Source organism: Pinus tabuliformis, chromosome 3_1 (assembly GCF_031772625.1).
Source record: "Pinus tabuliformis cultivar Carrire ecotype Pingquan chromosome 3_1, CPIR1, whole genome shotgun sequence".
NCBI classification, from domain to species: domain Eukaryota; kingdom Viridiplantae; phylum Streptophyta; class Pinopsida; order Pinales; family Pinaceae; genus Pinus; species Pinus tabuliformis.
This window is the reverse complement of record NC_142301.1, coordinates 434,481,621-434,504,875: the sequence shown is the minus strand read 5'-3', so window position 1 is coordinate 434,504,875 and position 23,255 is coordinate 434,481,621. Positions and strand designations below refer to the sequence as shown.

The 23,255-nt window shown below is 40.4% G+C and overlaps 1 protein-coding gene across 2 annotated transcripts in view; it reads right to left on the bottom strand.

Annotated features, from left to right (window-relative positions):
• Positions 1-23,255, bottom strand: part of LOC149187618 (putative CoA ligase CCL12) — a 258,764-nt gene that overhangs the window by 143,125 nt on the left and 92,384 nt on the right. For both annotated transcript variants that reach the window (XM_089411406.1, XM_089411405.1), the window contains one exon: positions 5,886-5,926. In XM_089411406.1, the coding sequence (XP_089267532.1) occupies positions 5,886-5,926 (41 nt within the window). The remainder of the gene's footprint in view (positions 1-5,885; positions 5,927-23,255) is intronic.

Below are 23,255 nucleotides of genomic sequence, written 5' to 3'. Positions count from 1 at the left end.
CAGCATTCAGTACTATGCTATGGAGCTTCAAATTCGGTTCTGAATAGTCGGATCCATTTATTCCCATACGCGCTTACAAGCAAATTAATATTGAAAGTGTAATTGTGCCCTCTCAAAGTTGAAATATGCGGACCATCTTGGCAGCGATAAGAGTCTTCAATAGGGATTTTGGTCTTCCGAGAAGAATTCGAAAATAAAGATCGTTACTAGCCATATTTGGATTCATCGGAGCAATTACAGCTACTAGCAGCGGTGATTGCGTTTGGCCGTAAACTAGCGCGTTGATTAGTGCCTCCATTTATGGGCAACGTAATCCTCAAACTAAACCTGGAGCTTGGTGTGGCCACAATGCATCCTCCAATGCGTTGAATGCTGGCGACTCCGTTGAACACTGGCAACTCTGTTGAATTCTGGTAACTCCACTCCACCGTGCGGCCTTTCGAACAGTTGGCCATCCTCACAGTCCCGTTGCGGTATTGATGTCAATTCATTGTGCATATTTGTACGTATTAAATCATCAATTTTCATGAGAAAACTACTTCTAAAGCAAAAACACAACTAACTGGTAAAGGCGCTCCGTCGTTGTTTGCACTGTATTTACTACTGCTGCAGATATAGTTGCTCTAGCCTTTGAAGCTTTGTTTTAAGTGCTTCACTGTGTTCATCCTTGAAAATATTTTCCTATACAAGAGAAGTTATTCTTTCATTTAATGTGTTGTTATCAATGTTCAATGTGGCTCCTCCGTGGTTAAGAAAGGCAAACTGAGGAGACATAGTTGAGACTTCCACCTCTGATGCAGTGACACGTTCAGTGAGCTATTATAGACTTACAAAAAAAAAAGGAAAGAGAGGGCTGAGTCATCATTAAATTCGTGGGCTATTTATTCCCTGTACGTGAAAGGAGTTTGTTTGCTGAGGTTGCTTGCTATCTAAAGAGCATGAGCTGGGAATTCGAAGGCACACTGTAGAAGTTATATTTGTCATAGAAGGTTGATCTCACTGTGAAGAAATCAAGCTTTGAGACGGGTTTCTCTGTGCATGGCTTGATGGACAAGTTCCCTTGTACATGGTTCGATGGTGTGAGCAATGTCCAAATTGAGGGTGTAAGGGTCTTAATCCATTGAAACCTGCTACCACATATGAATGCTTGTTGAAATTCTGAACAAATTCTGTGTACGTTGTCACTTTCAAAGACTAGACGCCTGTTGTGTGATTGTTGGAGATCAAATACTTCACTGGTATAAGAATTGATGCTATCCTTCTGTAACGAGTGATGCAACTATGCATTTAATTCCTGAAGCAATAATCTTCTTGAACGAATTTATTATCCAGAGACAACATTCGATTACAGTTGGAAGCTGACTTAGTATTGTCAGATATCGTTGGGATTGCACAAATCTAGGTGTGAATTCCTCTGCTAATTTCAGAAAGGTTGGGTTGCTGGACGTGCATCTTCAACCGTGGCTGTAGTAGGCATTGTAAAGCAGAGGTGAGGAGGCCGTGTTTATCAGTGTTTCCCAAAGTGTATGTGCTGCGTATGAAGAGATCGCTTATGGTATGACAGTGTGGTGTGAAAACCGTTTGAAATGGATCCCTTCCCGATGAAGAAATGGAAGCGTGAGAGGTTTTAAATCCAGAGTTCAAAGCATTGTCCCTTCTCTATTCTTGTCAGGTTTTATATATTAAGAAATTTGCCTCTTAAAATCCCGTGGTTGCTCTTCAATCTGGCATATGCGTTGGTCATTTTTCTTGTCGATTCATGCTCCTTATGTGGTGTTGATTACTTTATGTTATTTCAAATGTGTTGGAATATGAAGCTTATATAACCAAACACAACTGAAATCGAGAGCCATTACTATTTTTGAAGACAATTGCAATCTGTTGTAAAATCCAATTGTATTGACATATTGCGAGAAAGTGTTGATTTTTCTCTACAAGTTCATAGTTCTGATCAGTGTAATTTTGACAATGAATAAAATAGCCAGAATTGGTGAAGTATTGGAGTTCTTAAAAACTCTGATACATTCCTCTGATCATGGTACAGTAAGAATAAGCAAAGCTTCTCTTGTTGACATTAGAACCTGTTTGCTTAATGTACAAGAGAATATTGAGTTTTTGCAGCTTGAGACAAAGCTACAACAGGAAGAATTACAGCAATGGAGTCATCATTCTGAACCTCTTTCTGTTCAGAAGATTGAAATAGACTCCCATAAACAGCAAGACAATAATGTTACAATTCATTCAGATTTAGTACCCCATAAAGCAGCAGTTGTACATGCAAATGCAGAAATTCAGCCTGCGATTCCCAAGCCCATCATCAGACCTTGGGAACAGCTTGTCCACAACAAGCACAGAACTGGTCTTGGATATGACAAGGACTTGTCCTTTCATATTCCAGACTACGCCAAGCCCATTCAGTTTCAGAGTGCTGGATTCATTCATGACAGTTCACCTGCTCCTCATGACAGTTCAGCTTCAGCTGTTCCAGATCCTGCCCCTTTTCCACAACAACATATTGTGAAATGCCAACACTGTGACCGAGTTGGCCATTTGAAATATCACTGTTTTGATCTTCATCCATATAAGCACTGTCATAAAACCAACCATTCTTCACACAGATGCTTCAGAAACAAACGTCCTGCAAGAACAAAGATTCATCTTGGATGGATCGCTTCTTGGCAATGGGCATCAACAGTCAAGAAGATATTCCAAACACATGTCAGAACTGGTTCTAGAATATTGAACAGTCTTGCAGTTGAGTTTTCTCCATCATATCACCTTGTATCTGACAGGGGGGGAAATGATGGTCATCTACAAGCTTCAAAGCCACATCAAGCGAGCCTGAGCCACAACCTGCCACACCAATTTCAGAGTTGTAGCCAGAGACAAAGATGCCCGTGAACATGCCTTCAGTTGGCAATCTGGGACACTTCCTCTAGCAGAAGACTTCAGCTTCTTGCCAGTTTCGGAAGAATTCCAGGAACAAAATTGAGAACACTTCCTCTAGCAGAAGACTCCAACTTCTTGCCAGTTTTGGAAGAGTTCCAGGAATTGCATTAAGCATTCCAGAGTTGTTGGTCATCCTTAAACCATCACAGGTTGAGACTTCCCTTTTCAGGTTGAAGTTTTCCCTTTTATGAGGGGTGAGACCTCCCTTTTATGGTTGAAGGTTTCCCTCTTCAAATCAATAGGAGCACTTCCTTTAGCAGAAGACTTCAGCTTCTTGCCAGTTTTGGAAGAGTTCCGGGAACTGCACTAAGCGTTCCAGTGTTGGTGGTCATCCTTAAACCACCGCCCTTTATACGAACATTTCAGAGAGCACATTCAGCCTAGTGCTACCATGCATTTTTGCACTCTTTATATTACAGCTCTCTTCTTGGACTCATACATAACTCTTCGGATTAAGGGGGGGAATGTTGGACACCTAATCCTCAATGGGTTAGTGTGGTAGCTGAATGGACAAAAGGAGTGCAAGAGACCTTGGGATGTGAAACCCAACGGTCAAACAATGTACTATAAATGTATATCATTTGTCAATAAAAATTGTACTCTCATGATTTATCCTTCATATTCCTTTGCTGTCCATGTGTGTTTAACAAGTTTCATCAAAAGGTGCCACAGAATCTCCAAGAAGGTGCTAGGACATCTCCTCAAGGGTGTAATGTCATTAAAATGCCCAACATCCTCCAACAGAAATGGAACAACCTCTCAAAAGGTGGGACAACCTCTATCAAAAGTGTAAGTAGCCCCTCAACACCCTCCATAGGTCTCAAAGCTCATATCCACATCATGTTCATGCAAAGTACATAGTCCAGGGAGGGGCTTCAAGTGCCTGACTGTGTCCATCAATCTGGGGCATGTGCACAAGTCAATGCAACTTAGAAAGTGAGTCACGTCATATGTAAATGCCACTAGGTAGATCACATTAAGTATCGTCCTAAAACTTCACAATAACTTACAGAATTCGTGCCATTTGCCAAGTTTAGGTATGGGAGGATCATCATTAACCCCTATTAGGTGTGTTAATACCCAAAAAAAGTAGTAATTTGCAAGAAACCCATCAAGGAGTATATGTGATGATAGATGGAAGGGTATGGGGTTTAACTTCATGAATGGCGTTACATAGTCATGTAAGGTTATGTAAGATATTCATTCACATTAGTGCCTTTGTTGAGAGAGCGCTTATGCATGTAGTTACCCTTTCCTCAATAGTGTTTCTTACAACCTGTTTCTTGCCTTTTTCTTGTTTTATTTTATTTTTTTCCTTTTACATCAATTCACAGAGTCCCCTTTTCTCGCATATACATTTGATTCCATGGGAGTTTGGGAAAATTTCATCTGGTTCTTTTTAGGTATGTGTTTCATTGCATAGGACTTGGTGCAATGGCATGCTAGTGAGGGGGTAGAGCTCAAGCTTTACTTTGGCTTTTGACTTATCATTCATATCCCTTCACTGTTTTTTGCATTTTGAACTTTATTTCTTGCTCTTTCCTTTTTTTATAAAGCTGTATCAACATCAAGCATTCAAGGTCCTTCTCATGGGATTATGAAGCATGAACCTATATGTGTGACAAATAACAGCCAACACAAGAGGATGAACAATGGAAATGAGAAAGTGGGAACATGTTATGTATGGATTGGAACATGGACACATTACCTCTATCAAGGTCCCCTCATAGTACCCCTCTACCCAAGCATGACAACGAGATGTTGATGACCACTAAGATGAAATAAGGCAAGAGGCACAAATTCAAAGCATCGTGATACATTATCCAATTCAACCCATAGTCACTACTTTCTTGTCAAATACACATGCCACTAGCACTTAATATGAAGCAATGAACAAATGTACCTCATGTGTGTCATGCACCAAAATAATCAAATGTGTGAGTTGAGCATGGTGTGGGAGCCTCTTTGGGCAACTGTCTGTGGAGAAACATGGGTGCCAATTATGGAACTACTGCCTATAAGGATAGTAAGAGAAAAAATCTCCTCCAGTTACCCCTAGATGTGAGGAGGTAACAAGTCCCAAGTATTTAGTGTTGATTTTATGACATTTTGGCCCAATTGATACATTGTCTTACTGATTTTCTCTTCAGACTTCCTCTGCCCTCCATATGACTACAGGGACTTGGTTTTGGGCACTGAATATTGTATCGTTCCTCTTCTAAATATAAATACCATCAATATTGAATCATATTGTAGCCATATCACAGAAAATGAGGTAGTTGGACTGCAGCGATTTTCTCAAGGTACACATATAGAGATCATGCTCATGATTTGTGTCCTCGATTCTTTATCATAGATTAGTACTTGAAATGCCTGATCATGTGCCTTACTTCTACCCTTGGAATTGAAAATTATAAACTGACGCTGGCTCTGTCTCCATGCATATGAAATACATAAAGAATAAGACTGTCGTTGTATGAGTTTCAGTATGCTGAGCCATATGAGAGGCCACTGTATAAGATGAACCAGAGGCTTAGAAAATTAATAAGATTGTACTTCACATTAATTCATATAAACAAGAAAAATTATAGATGCCCTAATCCTACCTCATTTGAAAGTTCCAGCAAATGATGAGAAAATTTGTATCAAAGTTAAATAATACTTCTCTAGTATGTATAGCATTTAACTCTTACAGTTCTTGTAAAATGCTTTTCAGTCCATTTAAGTAGAAACTGTGGAACTCTGTAAACCAATAAAAATAGGATTTCAAGCTTTTCTCCTCATTTAATATAGGAAAATACAAGGCATACTTATATTTTTAATCTAAATCAGATGTATCTTTCTTGCAGCTATAGAATTGGCATGTTCCAAATAAGTAGAAGTCATCAGTAGGACTTGTAAAAAAGAATGGTTTTTAAAGCTCATTAATTACTAACCTGTAAAGAGGAATTTTCTTGCGTCCTCTTAGTATGAAATCCTGCATTAAAACCATAAATTATTATGTTAAAATTGAGGAATATTATAATAGATTTACTGAATAAAAAATAATGAAAAAAAAAACATAGCTATTTTCATTTTCATAATATGTGATCCTAGAAGACTATCCATCCACGAAAAGGTTTAATTTTCAAAAGTAGCCCTACTTTGTATAGGTCAATGTTACATTTATCGTTATCAGCAATTTATCGCTGGGGGTCCAAAATTTAAATTATTGGCAATATCAGGGAAAATATTGGAAATATAAAAAATATATATATAAAAATAATAATTTTTTTCTCAATCTTTTAATTTCTAAAACAACATCAACATCAAACAAACACATTTCTACATAAATATGAAAATAAAATTGATATATAAGATGTATAAGATGTCAAGTGATACATCAAACCTCGATGTTGAAATATGATATTTGTCTTGAGTCATAAGATCTAATAGAATGATACAAAATCATATCAAAGCAAAAGTAAATGTATGTCATAAGATGAATCATGGCAATTAAAACAACAGATTTCCCTTGTTTCCTCCTCATCAAAATCACCCTCTGAGCATTAAAATAAGATAGAAAAGGTTTAACATCCTAATCAATGATTTTGCTTGAGTGAAGTGTACATTTTTACTAGGGTTGGGAGGAGCTCAACAGTCAATGCTACCAACATCGTGATACATAGAGAGCTTGGTGACTGCATCGGATAAACTAGAAACTGAGAAATACTAGCACACACACATAAAAATATGACACCATTATTTTTAGACAAAAGTCCTCAGAAAAACCCAACTTGGGAAAACCGGTGCAGCAGTTGAGGGTTTTAATTATTAAGCAATAGTGAAATAATTTGAGTACAATCTAGATGCCGAAAACTGGCTATCCACAGCAAGAAAATATGGTCGAAATTATCTGAGGGAATTTCCCTTCCTCCACAAGCAACCCCGACACAACTCAGCTTCAGAAACTCGTCCTCCTAGACCCCTTACGTAGTGCTTGCGCAGACCCTTTGACGTCTAGCACATACCTGCCTCTGATCAAGTCGTGTTGCCTGTCTCTACCGCTGGAAATGATTTTCCGACCTTTTGGAAGATTTTCCCAGCCTCTAGATGATGAATCAATTTCCCAATAGCTAAATCAAATTTCCCTCTAAAGTTGCCTACGCAAACCTCTGCGCAACCTCACTGGAAATAACTTGGCCTCTTGTTGTTGTCTCTCCAGAACTGGAATACTTCCTCCAGATCACTGTCCCTGCCCCTCTCTATCTTTGCTTCCCTTCTCTGGCTCGAACTCTTCCGACAACTGTTGCTACTCTCTAGAAAATCGAACTACCCAAGGAAATCGATCTCACTAGTGTGTTTCTCCATCTACCCTTCAACCTCCTCTTATAATCTCCAGTTGGGACTCCAACGACCAAGATTAAAACATAATTGATGGTTGAGATCATTTTTGGATCGATTTGTGTGAGTTTCTAGATAATTCTCACCTTTCTCAATTAATACTGATTAATTAACTAGATTTCCTAAGTTTAGACTTAGGAAATATTAAAAAATTGGTTAATAATCTAATTGAGACACTTCTAGGTGGAATTTCCATAAATGATTTCTAGGTTATGGAGAACTCCTGTGTTTTAGCCTCTCCACAAAGTTTCGAGACTAGAACACTTCCGATGCTACAAAAACTAACATGTTGTAGAAATGTTGCCATCCCGCCAACTAAGTTGCATTGAAACAGATACGGGAACAGACACGAAAATGGGGTTTGAAATGGAGAGGCGAATTTTCAAAAAATCTAGATATGATAATGCAAGGAAACGATATATCTATATATATATGACAAAATAAAACTTTCATATTACCATCATCTTTTAGAATCTAGATTCTATATTTAAAAATACATAATCATCATCAAGAATTCTGTTGGTTTTTGTAGCATCGGATGTGCTCTAGCCTCGAGATTTTACAGAGAGGCTAAGACATGCATTCTCCAAAACCCATATATCATTTGGGAAAATTCCACCTAGAGATGGTTTAATTAAAATAATTAATCATTTTTAATGTATTCCTAAGTCTAAACTTAGGAAATGTGATTAATTAAAGGGTATTAATTAAATCTGGTGTGAATCTTCTAAATAAAGACAAGGACCAACTCCCGATTAATCTTAGCCCTTGATTATGTTTTAATCTTGGTCGTTGGTGCTCCAATGAGAGGTTATGAGAAGGAGCTTGATAGGCACTTGGAAAACACATCGAGATAGTGAGATCTAGAGATCGAATTCTCAAGAGTAGCAACGCTGAGTTGTCAGAGAGAGATAAAGTGATCTTCTTGCAGTGAGGGGCAGGGATAGTAGACCGAAGGGGATTTTTCTAGTCCCGGTGAGTGCAAGGCAGAGAAGGCATCGAGAGGTCCAGAGAGGCAGCACAATGTTTCAGAGGGAGTCCGCAATTGTGCTGAGGAGAAGTCGAGATCCAGTGCCAGAAGCTAGGGTGTGAGTTCAGAAGGCCAGGGAGTCGAGTATCCAGTGGGCAGAAGATCAGAAGAGGGTGATGCAGTCCCTTGAGCCCGGATCAACGTCGGATCTTCAATGACAGTGTGGTATATTTTCTCACTACCTCTTTGCCAGTTTATTCTCTATATCGAATAGACAGTTTGGGCATCCAATGATTTGTACATAGAAAAATATTACTTAATAATAAAACCCTCAGTTGTTGCACCGGTTTTCCCAAGTTGGGTTTTTCCGAGGACATTGGTCCAAAAATAACGGTAAAATTGTGTGTGTGTTCATTTCTCTCCTATGCAGTATTTTGTTTCCGCGGTATTTTATGTTGTGAAGGCTACAGTAGATTTTATTTCGATGTTTACTGTGTAATACTGTAAATAACTTGATTAAGAAATTAACAAGTAGGAGAAATTTAATTAGTTGTTGCAGTAGGGATTCGGGTCACTGAATTTTCACATGGTATCAGAGCACAGATCATAAGCCGGAGAGCTTAGAGCATAAAATGAGGAGTTTCGAATTTTTGCATAGGCAGCAATTCGAAGCCCTAGGGTCAGCGTATTTCCTTGGCCAGAAGGGTCAATTTTTCGTGAAAATTTTACTTCTCTGAGTGAGTCGACAGAGAATAAAATTTTGCAAATCAAAGAGTGCCAGAGGAAGAGGCAGTAGCAACATTTTCCTTGCAGAGAAGACCTTCAGCTAGGACGCAGATTTTGCAGCAGTTTGCTAGTGCAAATAGCGTCAGGAGGAAGGAAGAGCACACATTGAGGGAATTCTTTCCTCAGGGGACTTCTAGCCAAGAAGTTCGAATTTTCCTAGCAAAGCAATAGTAGTTGTGTGCAAAGTTTCTCACTCCATAAGGGAGTGCGAATAGCTGGGCAGCAGCTACGCAGAGGAGAAGAGGAGGAATTCGACATTTTTGGGAGATGGCATCAACAGGGTTGAGAGATCAAGATCGGTTGGATGGAGCCTCCAACTATGTGATCTGGAAGGCTAGAATTTCCTGCCTTCTAGATGAACATGATCTCAAGACTTATATCGATAGTGTGGTAGTTGTACCCGCAGATGCAGATCTGCTTAAGAAATACAAGAAGGAGATGGCGAAAGCTAAGAGGTTGATTCTCGATGGGGTTCGAGATCACGTGGTATCTCACATAGCTGGCAAAGATACTGCCCGACAAATGTGGGAAGCACTAGCTACGTTGTACGAAGGGTCTTCCAAGCAGCGAAAGATGTATCTTGAGGAGAAGTTGAGATGCACGAGGATGCAGAAAGGGGAGCATATAGACCCCTTCCTTACTAGGCTTCAGGATGTCCAGGATCAACTATCTTCAGTAGGGTCAGCGCCCCAGCCTACAAAGTTTGTACGATTAGCTCTGAACAATGTTTCCAAAGAATGGCAAGTTTTCGTCCAGAGTATCCTGGGCAGAGAAAAACTGCCAGATTGGGAACGTATGTGGGTTGATCTACAGCAGGAGGAGATGAGGCGAGATCTGGTGAAGAGCACCATCAGTGGTGGTAGAAGCAGCAGTGGGACGAAGCAAGTAAAGAAGGAGGAAGATGTGGCCCTCGCATCTAAGGGGCAGCAGGAGCAGCGCAGGAGGAAGAAGGACGTTTCCAAGTTCAAGTGCTTCAGGTGTGGTGAGCTTGGTCACTACAACACTCAATGTCCTCTCAGAAATAAGGAGAAGGAGGAGAAACAGGATCAGTAGGCCGCATCTGCAGAGATCGACAGGCTATCCTCTAGATTGGAAAAAGAGTTTGCCATGATCACCGATTTACCTCCAAGGGTGAGGTGGGGTGATTTGGAGTTGTAGCCCCAGAGAGCTACAGGATGGGTAGGATTCTTGAGGAGGTCCACCTCATGAATCAATACCTTGCTACGGGAGCCCATAGCATGCAGTAGCAGGATGGATCAGTGGCAGTTGTTGCAGTCAGGTGCCAAAGTGACAGATGCAGTAGCTAGTAGCAGTTAGAGACTGAGCAGCGCAAAGCAGAGTTGGCAGCAGTGCAGTTGGCACAGAGCAGAGTCAGCAACAACGTAGAGGCTTCAGTGACAGCGCAGAGTCTAGCAGCAGTTAGGACTCAGGGGACAGATGCATCATACTGACCACAATTGATTCTGTATTTTGGATGCTTTTCTGTTGCAGTTGTTACAGTTGTAGCAGTAGCAGTTGGAGAAGGTTGCAATGCAAATGCAGTTTTGGCAGCAATTTAGCAGAGCCAGAAGCAGCACGGATGCAACAATCAGAGTTGTGCAATAGTTGATGGGTAGCAAAGCTAGACATCAACAGCGTAGTAGGAGATGGTGCAGAGACAGAGTGATGCTTCAGTGGGTTGCAGCATTAGAGCACATTCCTCGCTAAGAGGGAGTGTTGATTTTTGTAGCATCAGATGTGCTCTAGCCTCGAGATTTTGTAGAGAGGCTAAGACACATGCATTCTCCAAGACCCATAAATTGTTTGGGAAAATTCCACCTAGAGATGGTTTAATTAAAATAATTAATCATTTTTAATGTATTCCTAAGTCTAAACTTAGGAAATGTGATTAATTAAAGGGTATTAATTAAATTTGGTGTGAATCTTCTAGATAAAGACGAGGATCAACTCCCAGTTAATCTTAGCCCTTGATTATGTTTTAATCTTGGCCGTTGGTGCTCCAACGAGAGATTATAAGGAGTTTGATGGGCACTTGGAGAACACACTGAGATAGTGAGATCTAGAGATCGAATTCTCAAGAGTAGCAGTGCTAAGTTGTCGGAGAGAGACTGAGTGATCTTCTTGCAGTGAGGGGTAGGGATAGTAGATCGAAGGGTAATTTTTCAGTCCCGATGAGTGCAAGGCAGAGAAGGCATCGAGAGGTCTAGAGAGGTAGCGCAGTACTTCAGAGGGAGTCCGCAATTTTGCTAAGGAGCAATCGAGATCCAATGCCAGAAGCCGGGGTGTGAGTCCGAAAGGCCAGGGAGTCGAGTCTCCAGTGGGCAGAAGATCAGAAGAGGGTGACACAGTCCCTAGAGCTGTGACGAAGTGACTGGGTGAGCCCACGCAGAGATTGCACAAAGATAGCGTAGGGCAGCTCATCTAGAACCCGGATTAGTGTCGGATCTTCAATGACAGTGTGAGATATTTTCTCACTACCTCTTTGCCAGTTTATTCTCTGTATCGGATAACCAGATTGGGCATCCAATGATTTGTACTCATAAAACTACTGCTTAATAATAAAACTCTCAGTTGTTGCACCGATTTTCCCAAGTTGGGTTTTTCCAGGGACATTGGTCCAAAAACAACGGTGTAATTGTGTGTGTGTTCATTTCTCTCCTATGCAATATTTTGTTTCCGCAATATTTTATGTTGTGAAGACTACAGTAGATTTTATTTTGATGTTTACTGTGTAACATTGCAAATAACTTGATTCAGAAATTAACAAGTAGAAGAAATTTAATCATTTGCTGCAGTAGGGATTTGGGTCACCAAATTTTCACAAATTCCACATAAACAAATCATCGTCAGCAATTCAGCATAAACATTGTCATCATCATTAGTGATCATTATAACATTCAACATATCATCAAGTTTCCATTTCCAATTTCAATCATCAACATCATCACCAAAATTAATAATGATAAATGCACACTACATAGTACAAATTACAAAATGAACTATGACTAACAATCTACTATCATATGACATATTATGGTATTCAATGTTCATTGCTCAAAAGATTAAAACATCATCATAAATTACATTTACATATCATCAAATATGTCTTCATCCATGTAATTAAGATCCACATCATCATTTGGATCCTCTCCATGAGTGGGAGCATTACTGCCATGTCCACTTGAAGATGCAATTATTGGTGCCTCCTCATCAAACAAAGTCATATGAGACATGGAATTCAACGTCACATCCAAGTCAGGAAACTCTAGAACCGGATCCAAAACCCTTAAAAATGCCAGAAACGTTTCAAAATAGGATCTTGCGTTTCCAGAAAAACAGAAACGTTTCTAAAATAGGATCTTTCGTTTCCAAAAAACTGAAACATTTTCATGTTGTTTCCGTGTCGTTTCTTACCCATTTCCGTTTCCAAAAAGCTGAACAACGTTTTTGGGGTTTGGGAGGTATGTTTCTGGTAACGTAGCCCGCCAATCCTAAAATCCTAAAAACTGTTAAGTCTGTTGGATTTTGAGTGGAACCTAAAATTCTAATTTTCTCCATATGAAATCCAATGAGGTCGGAACCACTCTCAAACATCCTAAGTCAATTAATGGTAATGTTAAAAAATTAAGTAAAAAGACTTTTACTTTAAGAATTTAATATTACCATTAACCACGAACCATGAGAAATGAAAACAATAGATTCTCCCTTGTTTGCTTGATGGAAATAGTCACAGTATCCTCACAGATCAATCCCCTAACTCACTTTTAAAAAATTAAGATATTAAGATCAAAAGAAAAAAATTGGTAATAAGATGAAATTGACAAAAACAGTGCGTAATTTCAAAATTATCACATTAATTACCTAAATTATTGTGACAAATTGAAATTATCATGATAATTTCGAAAGGCCAAATTATTGTGATAAATACAGCCGATATTATTGCCGAGGTTGGTTTTGGCGATATTATCGCGATAATTCTGATAATATCGCGATAAGTGCAAAACTTTATAAGTCAATTAGACAATAATTTCCCCTCTTTTAGAAAGTTGATAGTTTCACCAATGAAAAAACACAAAATAAACAATCACCAGAACCATATGTTTTTGCAGAAGTATATATATAAACAAGCAACTTAAAATTATTGACTAATTGGCATTTCTAAGAGGGGCAATTTTAATAATTACTCTGAATAGCAGATCTCACAATTCATATTAATATAACTTTCGTACGTCTACAATGAAAATCATCTAAAATCTCAAGGTTTCTGAATACTTTGCAGAAACCTGAAATATCTGAAGCTTGAAAGGTCATCAAAAACAATACTCTTCCTTTAGAGAGTTCATATTTGTAACCATTTCCCACATAAAATTTATTCTCTATTTCATGTCTATCTTTTTATTTATTTATTCAACAACTTGATCTATTAATAGTATACAGAAAAAAGTACAACCAATTTCAGGCTGTGCCCTGCTGACAAAGGAAGCTCAGCCATAGTTCTAAAAAAAATGAGTTGTTCCGAGTTCAGTTTGTGCTCTCTAGGTCCATAGCAGAGAACTAAAGCCTTAATAAAGAGACTATATCTGCCTAGTTCTAAACAAGCCATATTGGGGCATGCCGCATATCTAAACATAGATATCATAACATAAGTCAACAAAACCTGAAATGATAGAAGCTACTCCTCGGAGCCAGAGGTAGAGTCAACAATGAAGGTGGGAAGAGGGGGGGCTCCCCTCCCCTGTTTTCAGCTTCTTCTGTTTGCTTCACAGCTGTAACTGTATTCTTCAAGTCCTCTTCCTTTGGCATAGCAGTTCCCCCTTCTTGTTCTTGTCCTTCACTTCCTGCTTCCAAACCCCAGATTGCATTTATCAAGTTCTCATACTTCTTGTTCAGTTCATCCAATTTGCTGAGAATTTCAGATCACTGACTGCCTCCAGCCTCTAATTTGTTGACAATTTTAGAATACTACGTGCCTCTAGCTTCAACAGTCGTGGCAATAAAAATATTCATGTGCTAGTACAAGTCATCTGTCTTCAAAAACTTACGATCTCTGCTCCTAGAAAACCCTGTGTTAGGTACCCATTGAAGCATTATTTCATCCACCTTCTAACTAGAGGTCATGCCCGTACATTCTCTTACCTTAGTTTCAATTTCTTCAACCTTTTTCTTAATATTTGCTGAGAACCCGCTAATGTAAGTGTTGGCCGCTGTCATAGCCAAGAGTTGAAACCTATTCATCCGCTGTTTCGACTCAGAACTGGGGATGTCCTTGCTTCCTCTAGGCCTAACTCTATGCAGCCCATCACTAGGCTCTCCCTGTTACCCTACCTTGTTGCTTGCCATCTTTCTATTGGAGTGTTACCCACCAAAATGGGTAATCCTATCGGAGAAAATTTTCCTCCCATTCTTCATATCCAGCCAACCAGCCAACTATTAGTCTTTGTAGCATCGGATGTCTTCTAGCCACAAAATTTTGTGGAGAGGCTAGAATACATGAGATCTCCAAAACCCAGAAATCGTTTCTCGAAATTCCGCATAGAAATGTCTCACTTAGATTATTAACCGATTTTTAAATATTTCCCAAGACTAAACTTAGGGAATATGGTTAATTAATCAATATTAATAGAGATAAGGTATGAACCATCTAGAAACTCACAAGAATCGACCTAGAAATGATCCTAGCCATTGATTAAGTTTTAATTTTGGCCGTTGGTGCTCCAACAGTGGATTATAAAAGAAAGTCGATGTGGTGATGGAGATCATCCAGTGCAGATACTCAGTTGCCCAGGCAGTTCGATTTTCTCAGTAGCAGTAGCTCAACAGAGAAGATAGAGCCAGAGGGTGAGTAGCAGGTGGAAGAGGAGAGCAGTAGCATTCCAGGAGGAATTTTTTCAGTTCCTGGAAGAGTCGAAGGAAGGAAGGCCGAAATATTCAAAGGCCCAACGTAGGCACTGCACAGAGGGTGACACAGGCATCTCAACGTAGAGGCTGGGGAAGCTATTTCGGAGGCAGAAAATAGTTGTGGGGTGAGAGAAAATTCTCACAATATTTTTGCCAGTATTTTCTTCAGATTAGATTGCCAGCTGGGCATCTAAATTATTGTACTCAAAATTGTTGTTGAACATTAATATTAAAACCCTCATTTGCTGCACCAGTTTTCCCAAATTGGGTTTTTCCGGGGATAATTGCCCAAAAATTACTATCAAATTTATTGTGTGTGCTAGAATTTCTCAGTGTTCAGTATTTTATTTTCCGCGGTATTTTTAAGGTGAAAATTGCAATTGTGATTTTATTCGTCATTTGTCGTAGCAAATAAACTGCATAATTAATTTTTGAGTTAGAAGAATAGTTTCCAGTAGTTGCAATAGATAAAATTTCACATGGTATCAGAGCTTAATTGATCAACCAGGAAGCTCAGAAGCAGAGAAAGGAATTTCGTTGTTCAGAGGGAGAAATAGATCGAAATTCCCAGAGAAATTGCGCAGAGCCCAGAATAGGCAATTCAAGTTGATAGGGAAGTTGTTCGATTTTGTAGTTGAAAGGAGGAAGGAAAGTTGAATTGCCCAAATTAGTTATTCTGACAATCAGAGGGCGCAGTTGCAGCTCAGATTTTTGCCAAGAAGAATCCTGGTTGGACGCAGAGAATTTTTGCTGCAGGCTGCAGAGCAGAATCCGTGTTAGGAGATAAAGAGGAATAACACACTAAATTTGTTCAAATATAGCCATGGACAGAAAGTATTCCAGATTGGAAGAAGAATTTGCTTGCTTAGCAGGATCAACTTCACAGGGAGTCTGGTATATAGACAGTAGAGCTTCAACTCACATGACAGGGGTTAGAGAATATTTCTCTAGCTACAAGGAGGAGCAAATTGATTTCCATATTACTATGGGAAACATAATGAAATGTACTCTAGTAGGGAGAGGTACCATAGATTTTAAGGGGTAATCAAGAGCAAGCACCAGCGCTTCAGATGTATTGCATGTGCCAAGATTGGGTATGAACCTGATTTCAGTATCCCAGTTATAGGATAAGGGGTATGACATTCACTTCGTGGGGAAGAAAGTGTATGTCAAACACCCGAGCTGGAAAAAGGTAGGACAGATTAGAGCAACGTTGCAGGAAGCGCCCGCCCCCCCCCCCCCGGATCCTAGGCCGAAATCGCGCTCCGTACGGAAGCGTTCCGGAAGCGCCCCAGGAAGCGCGATTCCAAAAAATGCGAAGCGCAATTCGGATTTTTTAAAGCGCTTCCTGGATTTTAGGAAGCGTGGGCCCCGAAGCGCCACGCTTCGGGCCCGGAAGCGTGCGCTTCACGCAGCGCTTCGGAGCGCTTCCTCCAAAACCGCGCGGGCAAGGGAAAAATACATCATTTTTTTTAATTTTTTTTTAAAGTTAACTTAAGTTAGCATTGAGGGGGTGGGTTAGGGTGAGTTTAGGGTGAGTTTAGGGTGAGGAATGAAAAGAATAAAGCCCCCATTCATTCCTCATTTTCTCACTTTGAGTTTATGAGAGTTGGAGAAGAGAAGAGAGGAGAGGAGAAGAGAAGAGAGGAAAGGAGAGGAGAAGAGAGGAGAGCTTGGAGGAGTGAAGAAGGAGGAGCTAGGAGAAGGAGGAGGAGCTTGGAGCAAGAGCTTGGAGGACTTCATCTACAAGAGCTAAAGAGGTAAGTTCAAACCCCAAACTCCCTTGTTTTTTTGAAAAAAAATTTGTATTTTTCTCCTCCCTCTCCTACTCTTTCCCATTGTTTCTACTTGCTCCTTTATTTACAAGTTGTCCACCACCTATATCCATATTCCAAGATGGTGTTCTTTTGGCTTCTATGTATCATTCCACTCTTGGTTTTAATGATGGCAAGGGTGAAGAATAGAAGGGAAGAAACAGAAGAGGACATTGGTGATGGTCCTAATAGTAGTGACCCAATGTATGATGAGGAGGAAGGGGATGAACTTGAAGGGGACACTGAAACACAAGATGGGAAAGCTACATCAACACCCTTGTGGAACTATGTGACCAAACTTGATGGGGGAAATGGTGGTGGATCTTACAAATTTGTGTGACCTCTGGTTGTCATGGAGGAAAACCATATTGTGGTTCATATACCCGTCTGAGGAGGCATCTTTGTGGGGTGCTGGACAGTGATGAAAAAAAGGGTTCTGTGGGGGTACAAATTTGCCCAAACATTTCAACTGAAGAAAGAAGAAAATACATCCAAATAGAGATGGCTGCACAACAAAAAAACAAGAAACCAAAAACTCATTTTGAATCAAGTGCAACCTCTAAATTTGGTAGTTGCTCATCTCCTCATGGTACTTCTGCAACCTCTGGAGGTAGAAGAACAATAGGGGATTTCCTTAATGTTGCTGGGAGGGATGATGTGGATGGAAAGATAGTCCGTTTTCTTTGTGCTTGCGGTGTACCATTCAATGTGCTTCGCTCTCCCTATTGGCATGACATGGTAAAGGCCATCAATGAAGCCCCAAAAGGATACAAGGCCCCCAACTATGAGAAAGCTAGAACAGTGTTATTAGAAAGAGAAAAAGCTAAGGTTCAAAGAGCTTTGACACGTTTTACAAATGAGTGGGTGGATTCTGGGGTATCCATTGTATCAGATGGGTGGACAAATATTAGAAACCAACATTTGATAAATGTTCTTGGTGTTTCTTCTAGTGGTGCAGTATTTATTGCATGTCATGACTCCTCCTCCATCAGTGCAACTGCACAAAACATTGCAGATCTCCTATTGAAATCAATCAAAGATGTTGGTCCGAATAATGTGGTTCAAGTGATCACAGATAATGCAGCAAATTGTAAGGCAGCAGGAAAAATTATTGAGCGTACTCATCCAAACATCTTTTGGTCTGGGTGCCTGGTTCACACATTGAACCTTTTGATGCATGATATTGTGAAACACAAAGATTGTGGGTGGATTGTTGAGGTTTACAGGAAAGGGAAGCAGCTCATTAAATTCATCACAGGGCATACAAGGGTAAACTACTTCTATGGCACTTACTCCAAGTTGCAATTGCTTAAAATTGCAAAGACAAGATTTGCTAGTTATTACCTCACCTTTAGGCGGCTAGTGAAGGTGAGACAAGCTTTAACTAATCTGGTGTGTGCTGAAACATGGGATGAAATTAACACTGACACAGATGGTGCTAATGCAGTCAAGGACACTGTTCTTGACAGTTACTTTTGGTCACAGGTTAAATATATTTTGCAATTCACCAAACCAATTTCTTACATGATCAAGTTTGCAGATTCAGATCGACCAGTAATTGGGGAGGTGTATGAGCAAATGGATAGCATGTTGGGGCAGATTAAAGACATTGTTGAGCCTAGAGATACCACCTTGTACAATTATATTCGTGTAGAGGTGCAAAACCGATGGGAAATGCTAAATATTCCATTGCATGCATTAGCATATGTTTTGACACCTAAATACTATCATCCATCATGGCTTTCAACACCAGCACCTGGGGGGGGAAGCAGGAGAAAACCACACCAAGATCAAGAGGTTCACCAAAATATATGGCTGCATTGAGTAAATTAATCCCTGATGAGGAGGAGGCTGCATTGGTACGGAGACAGGTGAGCAACTATACGCTCAACACTGGTCCATTTGGGAGCATGCATGCAATTAAAGATCGAGAGACTTTTTCTGCTCTTGAGTGGTGGAACATGCATGGAGGGGGTACTCCACTTCTACAGAGTTTGGCATTGCGGGTGCTATCACAGGTGGTAAACACTTCTTCTGCAGAGAGGTGTTGGAGCTCTTATTCTTTCATCCACAGTGTTAAAAGGAACAGGTTGAGTTTAGACCGGGCAGAGAGCTTGGTTTATGTTCATTACAACTTGCGATTGTTGTCCCATTACTGTGAAGATGCAAAGTCTAATAAAGACTTGTTGATTTGGGACAAGAATCCAGAGGAGCCCAATTTGGAGGATGGAGTGTTGCGACTAGAGCAATTAGAGGATGCTCTTTTCCAGGTATGTCCATTGTGGTATGAATTTTCCAATTTTCCCTTATAAAGCATTTCTCTAATTCAATTATTCATGTTTTTAATTTTTTTGTTAACTAGTGTTTTTTTTTTTGCATGAATTTTTTGAGCGATTCTAGGATGATGATGACCGTGTTGATATGCCACCACCCCCACCCCCATCTGGTCCCTTGGTTCCTAGGTTCCATGGTTCAACACCAACAGCAGGGGGTTCTTCTTCATCAGTTTCAGTGCCACGACTTCCACAGGCACCATCTTCTTCATTGCCACCACGTGGAGGCCCGCCACCACGTTCTATTCGTGGTGGAAGGAGGAGAGATTAGTAGATATATTCACAATCTACTACTTTTTGTCATAGATTACTCATTAGACTTGTAGACTTGTGAATTTGAATTTTGAACCTTTTTGGCTTGGCGGTGACCAAGTGACATATTTTGTAAACATTATTATTTGAATTTTGGACATGACAAATGTTGACAGTTGCTCACTTGCTAGATAAATCATAATATGCTCTATGTTTTATGTTTTATAATATGCTTAAAAAATTGATGTATGTTTGTAATAGCTAGAATATAGATGATTGGTGTACATACTAGTAACTACAATGGAATCATGGATGCCATATCTATCTTGATTTATGCAAAAATATGCATGTTTTCATGTCTTCTACAATTAATTTGGTATTTGGGATGTTTGTTTTGAGTATAAATGCAAAAAAATATAAAAATATATATATATACCATACGCTTCCGCGGACGCTTCGCTTCCTAGATTTTTGGAAAATGATGCTTCCGCGCTCCCGCTTCCGCTTCGCTCCCGCTTCGTGCAACATTGGATTAGAGTTCGAAGTAACAGGTTATATCGGTTACAAATCGATTCTCCAATGGCACTGATAGGCAGTAATAGTAGCAGTGGGAAGGAGCTGAATGAATTATGGCACAAGAAAATGGGACATCTTCACAATGGAGCACTCAGGATGCTCAAAGAAACCGTAACAGGGGTTCCTGAACTTGGAACAAAACACAATGATGTGTGCATAGGGTGCGTACTTAGGAAGTATGGTAAGGCAACATTTCCAAGAAGTGACAATAGAGCTGATGGCGTGTTAGGACTTATACACTCAGATATTTGTGGCCCGATGTCCACTAGAGCTCTCAGCGGTGCTGAATATTTCGTCACCTTTATTGATGATCATTCCAGGAAAACCTGGATCTACTTCTTGAAGACCAAGGATGAGGTCTTCAATCATTTCAGAGAGTTTAAAGCTCCCGTGGAGAATGCGACAGGGAAGAAGATCAAGGTGCTTCGCTCAGATAATGGTGGAGAATATATTGATAAGACTTCACAGATTTCTGGGCGAAGGAAGGCATCAAGAGAGAATGGAAAACTCCATATAATCAACAACAGAATGGTGTAGCGGAGCGGAAAAACAAAACCATTATTGGAGCTGCAAAGGCTATGTTATATGACCAGTATCTACCCAGATTTATGTGGGTAGAAGCATGTAACAAGACAGTGTATATTCAAAACAAGACTCCTCATAGAGCATTGGGGAAGAAAACACCAGTAGTCTTCATAGGGAAGAAGTCAGAAGTCAGCCACCTCAAAATTTTTGGCAGCATTGCTTATTGTCACGTGCCAGATGATAAAAGGAACAAACTGGATCAGACTGCAGAGAAGGGGTTTTTCGTTGGGTACAACAAAACCTCAAAGGCATTCAGAATCTACATTCCTAGCAGTAGGAAGATAGTAGTAAGGTGAGATGTGCAGTTCATGGAGGACCAAGCTTTTAAGAGGTCTCGTGGGATACCTGCAGGTGATCAGAATTAGTCAGGAGAAGCTCCTTTAGTCCAGCGGTAGGGGCAGCCAGTGGGACAAGCAGGGGGACAGTCACAAGGGCCAAGCATTGTGACTAGTACCAGTGTTTCCTCAGGTGCAGGAAATGCAGGGAGTTCTCAGCAGATGGAGTAGTAGAGACAGGATGAGAAGGAGCTGGCAGAACCTCCCATGACTAGTGGTCAAGCCAGCAAAGAGGTTCGTCAGACATTAAGAGATGCAGAGGAGTTTATTGGAACTCTTAGGACAAGCAAGAGACAGCGCAGACAACCTGACAGGTACTAAGCATTGGTAGCTCAAGTTGCAAAACCTTCCAACTTTCAGGAGGCCGCACAACATCATGTTGGATAGATGCCATGGTAGAAGCATAGTTTTTAAAACCGGAACCGGTGATCGGACCGGTCCACCTAATGAACCGGTTTACCGACCGGAACCAGTCTAACCGGGACTGGTTTGGTCTAAACGAACCGGTTTTAGAAAAATACATTAAATAATTATTTTTTAATGAAAAAAACTATTTTTAAGATTTAAAACCATGATTCCAAGCCAATAGAGACAAAATATGCAAAGATTGCTCATTGATATACCATGTAAAGCCTTAAAGGTGAATATATCAAAATGGCACCGAGTGCAATACATATCATCAACAAAATACATAAGCAATGAGGCTCTAAATGGCCACTAGAGTGCAAAAATAAAGCCTACAAACTATGGGGCCAGTGGCCTACTACAAGACTTCAGTCTAGACTCTACATATATGATAATAGTAATACTATAATAGTGATCAACATTATCACTTGAAGTTGAAACTTCTCATGAGTCTCAGTCATCATGATCAAACTCAGTTGGTTGAGTCTCGACTCCCAAACTGTGTAGCCACAAACTTCTCTATTGGTTCAGTGACTTGAGTCTCAAACTTCTGAAGGTATTCTGCCCTAATATGCCCTATTATTTCATTTGGTGCTCCACATGGCTTTACATGGCCTCCTATCCCAGCCAAGTGTTGCTTGAACCTGTTAATACCCCCTCCTTGAATGGATTTTTGGCAATATTTGCAGATCATTTTGCCATCAATCATATCACAATGAGCCCATGCAGTATCTTCGGCTTTTGGAGGCATGATGACTCCCTGGATGGTAGATCATCGAAGTGAGAAGTTTATAACACAAAAAAAAAATTCATGGACAGCAGACTCAAATGAGGAATTATCAAGTGCAAATCCTTACCTGGAAATGCAAACTAGCTCCCTTAGCCTCCTCTTGAAGGTGGCAACTCCACTGACAGCTACACACTATCTCCAAAATAGCTCCAACTCCAACTCCAAGATGACTACTTCAGCAAAAACTCCACACTCTCCAAGCTCACAAACAAACTCACAAACACTCCAAATCAGTTGTGTGAGACAAATGAGAGTGAGAGGGGTCTCTTATGGCAAGTGTGAGGGTGCTTTTGGAGGGAAAATACCTTTCCCTCACCCCCAAAACCCCTAAACCACAAAACCACAGTGCTTTTTGTCATAATTCGATGGGCTGTCCATAAACCGGCCGGTTTTGACCGGTTAGGGCCAGATTTCGGTCACATGAGGCATCTAACCCGGTTTTTAGGCCGGTTCGGACCGGCCAGGCCTCTAACCGGCCGGTTAGACCGGTTACCGGTTTTTGTGGCCGGTTTTTAAAACTATGGGTAGAAGAGTATAGCTCTATCATGACAAATGATGTTTGGGAGGTAGTGCCCATGCCAGAAGACAGATCAGTTTTCGGTTGGAGGTGGATCTATAAGATCAAATATGCGACAGACGACAGTGTGGAAAAGTACAAGGCTAGGTGCGTGGAAAAAGGGTGTGCACAAAAGGAAGATAGAGATTATGAGGAAACCTTCGCCCCAGTTGCCAAATACACTTCTATCCAGTCAGTTATATCTCTAGTAGCTCAGATGGGAGGGCAGATTCACCAGATGGATGTCAAGACAACCTTCTTGAATGGAGTGATAGAGGAGGAAGTGTACATAGAACAGCCAAAGGGCTTTGAGACTCAGGAGAGGCGCACGCATGTGTGAAAATTGAAGAAGGCTCTATATGGGCTCAAGCAGGCTCCCAGGCATGGTATGGTAGAATTGACACCTACTTACAGCTGATGGGGTTCGTCAAGAGTGACGCAAATCCCAACCTTTACTATTTGATGGTAGAGGATGAGCCTCTCATTCTAGTTTTGTATGTGGATAATCTATTCTTGACAGGATCATCACGGCTCATAGAGGATTGCAAGAGGAACCTGGCAATAGAATTTGACATGAAGGATTTGGGGTTGATGCACTATTTCCTAGGATTGGTATGGCAAAA